This window comes from Arachis duranensis, chromosome 9 (genome assembly GCF_000817695.3).
Source record: "Arachis duranensis cultivar V14167 chromosome 9, aradu.V14167.gnm2.J7QH, whole genome shotgun sequence".
NCBI lineage: Eukaryota > Viridiplantae > Streptophyta > Magnoliopsida > Fabales > Fabaceae > Arachis > Arachis duranensis.
The window spans coordinates 73467400-73474583 of NC_029780.3; the positions used below are offsets into that span (position 1 = coordinate 73467400).

General features: G+C 33.8%; 1 protein-coding gene across 1 annotated transcript; it reads left to right on the forward strand.

Moving 5' to 3' along the window:
• The first annotated feature begins 3968 nt into the window (after window positions 1-3968).
• LOC107465941 (protein FAR1-RELATED SEQUENCE 5-like) lies at window positions 3969-6728 on the forward strand. The gene is made up of 3 exons (XM_021131940.1): window positions 3969-4126; window positions 5813-6097; window positions 6179-6728. The coding sequence occupies exons 1-3, from the start codon at window positions 3969-3971 to the stop codon at window positions 6726-6728; spliced, it is 993 nt and encodes a 330-aa protein (XP_020987599.1).
• Window positions 6729-7184: the final 456 nt, after the last annotated feature.

Here is a 7184-nt window from a genome sequence, read left to right on the forward strand (position 1 = left end):
TTTTCTTGGAGTTAAACGCTAGCTTTTGTGCCAGTTTGGGCGTTTAACTCCCATTTTGGTGCCAGTTCCGGCGTTTAACGCTGGAATTCCTGAGGGTGACTTTGAACGCCGGTTTGGGCCATCAAATCTTGGGCAAAGTATGAACTATCATATATTGCTGGAAAGCCCAGGATGTCTACTTTCCAACGCCTTTGAGAGCGCGCCAATTGGGCTTCTGTAGCTCCAGAAAATCCACTTCGAGTGCAGGGAGGTCAGAATCCAATAGCATCTGCAGTCCTTTTTGGTCTCTGAATCAGATTTTTGCTCAGGTCCCTCAATTTCAGCCAGAAAATACCTGAAATCACAGAAAAACACACAAACTCATAGTAAAGTCCAGAAAAGTGAATTTTAACTAAAAACTAATAAAAATATACTAAAAACTAACTAGATCATATTAAAAACATACTAAAAACAATGCCAAAAAGCATACAAATTATCCGCTCATCATCACCCTTTTTTGAAAAACCGTGATCATAAACCCTTTTAGGTCACCCCCCCAAAACCGTGACCATATACCTCTTTAGGTCACCCCCCCAAAATTGTGATCATTGACCCTTTTAGTTCAATATTTTTTGAAAAATCGTGACCATAGACCCTTTTAGGTCACTCCCCAAAACCGTGACTATAGACCCCTTTAGGTCACCCCTAAAACTATGACCATAGACACTTTTAGGCCACCCGTTTTTATAAAACTGTAACCATAGGTACTCTATGGTCATCCTTTTTTTAAAAAATGGTGATCATAGATTTTTTTCCCTTTATGGTCACGGTTTTTTATCGTGACCAAAAAAATGGTGGCTATAGGCCCAAAATATTATAGTGACAAAACTACCAATTTCAATTCATTCCCTAGCCATTTAAAACCAAATAAACCAATCCAATCCATCAAAGACCTAACTCCAATTCAATTAATCATTTCCTAAGTTTTTCATCCAAATTAACACCAATAATTCACTTATTCAATCAAATCTCACCAATTCCATAACTAATCACAACATGGCAATTATCCAACTTACCATAACTTGCCAAATAGGGAATACCTCACCCTATCACGGTATCCGACCCAATTTTCACACACATCACCATAATAGGCAATAAATCCACAATCTCATATCCAATTTTATTCAAACCAACACATATTACACACCAAACATTCAATGCACGAAATCATACTAACACAGAATTTATCATCAACATACATCATTTTCCATTCAGTTATATCTTAAGGATAATTAACCTAGGCATTCATATAATTTTACATAATGCCTACTCAAAACCAAAATCCGTACCTATAGGCGGCGGTTCCTCCAATACTTGGTTTTTCTCTGGGCAACTCCAACGTCCACCAAATCTCATTGTTTAATCCGCAACTTAACCCCGCACCAAATCAACTCAACAAGCCAAGCTAATCCATAGAATCTAATCACAACAACCAATTTAACATTCACACTAGGGTTTTACTTAAGATTAGGGATAATAAAAGAGATTAAGCTTCCTTACCTCAACCCACTCAAAAGTAGGATAGGACCCACTTGAAATCTATGCTAGAGTACTCCTATAGAACCAAAATCACAATATCTCAACACCATATACACCAAAAACACAAATTGAAAGAGAATAAAAAATTGAATAAAAAGTTCAAAGTTTCTTACCACAATACTTAAATAGAATTGAAGAGGGATCCGAGAAGAACGTATAACGCTAAACGGCTCGTCAATCGGAGCTCAGAATTTTAACGCCGGTATGCATTTTCTGCAATTGATTATATTTTTGTACTCAATATTATTTTTTAAATTAAATTCTGACCGGTATTTTTTCTAAATTATAAATATTAAATTCATAATTTTTTTTTTGCTCTCATTTAATTCATTTATTAATTATTAATTATTTATCATTTACCTGAATTTTATATCTTACCCACCTTAATAAAAATTTTACCCTCAAAATTTCGATTAAGTAATAATGTAATAGATCAAGTAAATAATTATAACAGTATGAGTAATACTGATATCAAATGTTATCTCAACTCTAAAATATTTTAGTGAAGTTAAATGGATTAAAGAATACCAATAAAATTTTTTGACTAATTAAATTTGGGCCTGATAATTAAATGTCATTATTAAAAAGATATTTTTATTTTATATGAAAATAAATATTTTAATGAAACATTTTTTAGTTTTTGATACGGATCTGCCTCATTAAAATGAAGTAAAATGTGTTTTGTAGATTTCGCAGATTTTAATAACAAAAAATTGAAAAAATCATTCTATGAAAAATCGAATTCTTACATATAAAGTATAAAGCTAAAATTTGAAAGATTAAAGAAAGGTTCAGTAGAAAAAAAAAAACACTCTTTAACAACAATAATTGAAGCTAGAGGGCATTAGGTCCAAGTGATGGCTGGATGTGTTACTTTGATTTTGAATTTGTTTATTATAAATATGGAAGTATTATGTATTTTATTTCTTTTTAATTGTATTATTTTTAACATCAAAGCACATTTTTTTAATTAACTGTTTGATTATTGTAGTTTGATAGTTTGATTTAGGGGTGCACGTGGGGTCGAATGAAATTGAGTTTGTCTTGACTCAAGCTTGATCTTAAATAATGATCGGATTTATTTTTGAGACTCTTACTTAATTTTAAACTCGATGAAATCACACTACTTTCAAGTCACACTAAAATTGGGTCTCGACCAAAAGAAGTCTGGGGCTTAATAAATTTTATGTCAAAAAATTATGTACTCATTTATAAAGAAAAAAATACTTGTTACAGAAAAATTGATAATCATACTTGAACTTGAATTTGTCCATATATTCTAATTTCATGCTTCTTTGATCTATTTTTTAATTCAACAAATGTGATTAAAAACAAAACAATGAGCTTATAACTAATATAACATAATATATTGGAATTAATTTAAAACATATATATCCTCTTTAGTCCCTCTAGAGTGTACATAGGCCGGATGGAACCGGATTCACCTTGATCCGGACTCATCCTAAATAATGGTCAGATCTATTTTTGAGACCCTTACCCGGTTCTAAACCCGGTGAAATCACACCAAATTAACCCCAAAATATTCGGGTCCGGACTGGATCTTTGCACGCCTAGTTTGATTATCCATGTTCCAGGTAGTATCAAACAAGATAATAATAAAATTAAAAAATTCAAGTCAAAATTCAAACGATTATAATTATGTTATAATCAAAACAAGATCTAAATTATATTATAAAATCTAGAAATAATCAAACAAGTTCAAAATAATAATTAAACTCAAAAGTTCAAATCAAAGTTTAAACTTATGCTATAATTAAATTACAAGGGATAAGTATTGTTTTGGTCCCTAGCGTTGAGGGTCAGAATCAAAACCGTCCTCAACGTAATTTTTTATTTAGAATCATCCTTAACGTTTTTTCATATTAAAATCTTCCTTTTAATTTTTTCCAGACAAAAATACCCTCCACCACTACCAGCACCTTTACCTCCACCACTAGCACCAGCACCAGTACCAACACCAACACCTCCACCACCAAGAATAACAACATCAATGAAATCAATACAAATTCAACAAATCAAGGAATCAGAAATTCAACAAATCAACACAAATTCAATAACTAAATCAACACAAGTAGAAGCAGAAAGCAGAAAAAATCAACACAAGTAGAAGCAGAAAGCAGAAATCGAAGCAGAAACAGATGCAGAAGAAGAAGCAGATGCAGAAGTCGAAGCAAGACCACCGGCAGTTCATAGGCGACGGAGTGACGGTGGCTGGGTAGATCGGCGGTGGTAGGAGCATGCATGAACGGCGGCGACGCACTCCACGGCTGGGTAGATCGGTAGCTCGGGCTCCCCTTCCCGGCGACGCACTCCACGGCAGCGGCAGAAGCATGCATGAACGGTGACGACTCGTGGGCGGACCAGCAATAATGCAGGTGTCGGATAGTGGCGGTGGCTATGGCAACGGCCTCCTCCCTCCACCAGTGCTCCCTCTCTCTTTCTCAGATCTCCTCTCTCGCTGCTCGTGCTCAGTGGCGAAAGACCCAAAGGTGGCGGCGACGGCAAGAAGCGATGGTGGAGACCCGCGGTGAAGACCCCCTGCCCCCCAACAAAAACGTTAAGAATTATTCTAAATAAAAATTTACGTTGGGGGCGATTTCGATCCTGACGCTCAACGTTAGGACTAAATCAATACTTATTCCTAGATTATAATCAAACTGCATCCAAATCATATTACGAAATTCATTTATAATCAAATAAGTCCAAGGTAATAATAAAATTTAGCCAGCGTTATACAAAAATTATCCAAATTATATTACAAATATATATCTGCCAATATTTCAGTCAATGTCATACAATGAATTCTCTAAGCAACTATTTTAATTCTTTCTCTCTTGACTTCTTAGTTTTTCTCGAATTTGCTTTCTTTGATGGCTCAGGATTCGGTGGTCCCAAAACGTTTGGACCATTAAATGGTCCCATAACAAAATATGTTTTTTAAGTTTTTTTAATAATTGCTAAATAGTCCTTTTTTAAATTTAATTACAAATTAACCCCATATATTTTATTTAATTATAAAAACGATTTTTTATTTTATAAATAATTATTTTATCATAAATCTATCATGTTTATTAACAATCAAGAATAAAAACAATAACGAATTAGATCTTTCATTGATCCTGATAAATTTTTTGGCTATTCCAATCGATTAAAAGATGAAATTTGATCCGTGACATTCGTGAGGGATCATAAAATTGTGTTTCCTTGAAAACCAATCAATTGGACTATCAAACCAATCGATTGAATTATAACTTAATCGATTGGATTACAGTTTACAACTAAACAATCGATTGAAAATTGCTGGGCAGCATGGTTTTCGCAAAAATCAATCGATTGGTCATATTACCCAATCGATTGAACAAGGACTAAAAATGTGTGTTTCTTAAAATTTAATCGATTGTTTAGAACTTAAGTAGTTATGTGTTGGTAATCACATTATGTATTGTAAATATTATTTTCTTGTAAAAAATATTAATTCTTCTTCTAAATTTACGTTGAAAAAAGAAAAATTTTATAAAGATATCGTATATCTTGTATTCTATAAGGGTACAGTGTCTTTCAAATAATTAATAATTTATAATTTATTTTCAATTTTTTTTAAAATTTGAAAGAATGAATTTTAATTAATAAGATATGGTATAATTTTTAGCAAACCTCGTTATAAATTATTGGTACATTTTAAATTTATAATGTACAATTGATATGGTTATATTTTATTTATGTAATTATCATATTAAAAATAAAATTATGGAAAAAAATTATAATTATATGTATCTTAATAAATCTGTTAAAAAACTAACTCCAATAACTATATGTTAATTATTTTTATAGATTAAAAAAATTATATAAAAATTGGCACCTCCATATTAAAATCTCTAGATCCGTCCGTGCTAGCAATATTAGAATCTATCTATGTTACGTAATGTTATAAGACGGAGTGTACTAAATTTTTTTTTCATTTGACATTTTTAAGATGTCAAGTATATTTACGGATACTGAGATGAGAGCAATACTAGGAGGACGATGACTTTAACCAACAAGAAGAGCTAGTAAGTGACCAAGATATGATGGATGAATAGAATGAATTCGAACAAGATTTTGGAGATGAATTTATTGAGAGAGCGTATTTTTCTGAATCTGATCAGTCAGAAGATATCCTTGAAGCCACTTATGCGGTTGACTCCGTGCAAAACATTACAACTTTGAAATTTAGTGAAAATTTTGCGGAGGAAATTGGCAAATATCACTTTTATACTTTGCAGCTTGCATTTGATTTTTATCTGAAGTACTCAAAGTCCAAGGGCTTTAGTGCAAGGAAGAGCAAGACCTTCAAGAATAGTATTGGCGAGATTTACAAACAAAAGTTTGTATGTCATAGGAAAGGATTCAGGGAGGAGAAATATTACACGATGGAAAAAAGGAAGAAGGAGCCTAGATTGGAAATAAGAACTGGATGTGAAGCCCGAATGGATGTTAAATTTGTACTAGAAAGTGGAAGGTGACATATCTTTTATTTCTCTGACGAACACAACCATGATCTATTGGATACACAATTCAGTGCTATGTTGCCTGCCCACAGAAAAATGTCAGAGGCAGATATTATGCAAATGATGAACATGCTAAACTCAGAGATTAACACTTCACAGATATTTGGTCTTCTAGCTAGTCAAGCAGGCGGGTATGAATTTGTTGGCTATGGTCCCAGAGATATGTATAATGAGATTGCTCGGCGAAGGCGTCAAATTCCTGGTGATGCAGCACGAGTGTTTAAGAAGTTAGAGGATATGCGGTTGAAGGATCCACAATTATATTTCAAGGCATGTCATGATTCAAGAGGTTTGTTACGTAACTTGTTCTGGTCTGATGGGATTAGCCAACTAGACTACCGACTCTTCGGGGATGTTATTGCTTTTTATGCTACGTACAAGAAGAACAAGTATAGTTGTCCATTAGTCATATTCAGCGGGGTTAACCACCACAACCAAACAACTGTTTTTGTTGCTGCGTTAATTGCGGATGAAACTACTGATACATATATTTGGCTCCTGTGTCAGCTCATATTTGCAATGAAGGGCAAGACCCCGACCTCAATAATAACTGATAGGCCATGGCGATTAGAAATGGAGTAAGAGATGTATTTTCCGAAGTCAGACATAGATTATGCGCTTGGCACCTTATTCGAAATGCAACTAGCAATGTTGGAAATCCATCGTTTACATCTAAATTCAAAAAAATCATGTTGGGAGACTACGAGATTCCCATGTTTAAGCGTAAGTGGGTTCAGCTTATTGAAGAGTTTGGCCTTGAGGATAAGCCGTGGGTGATGAACATGTACGAAGAGAAGCATATGTGGGCTACTGCATATATAAGAGGAAAATTCTTTGCTGGCTTTATAACTACCTCAAGATGTGAAGGTTTACACTCAGTTGTGGCAAGGTATGTGGGGTCGCGGTATGATTTGACAAGTTTTGTAGAGTATTTTCAAAGGTGTGTTGCACACTTGTGCTTTAAAGAATTTAATGCTGATTATGAATCTACACGTGGGGTGCCCGTCATGCAAACTTGTATAGAGCTGCTAGAGAGAT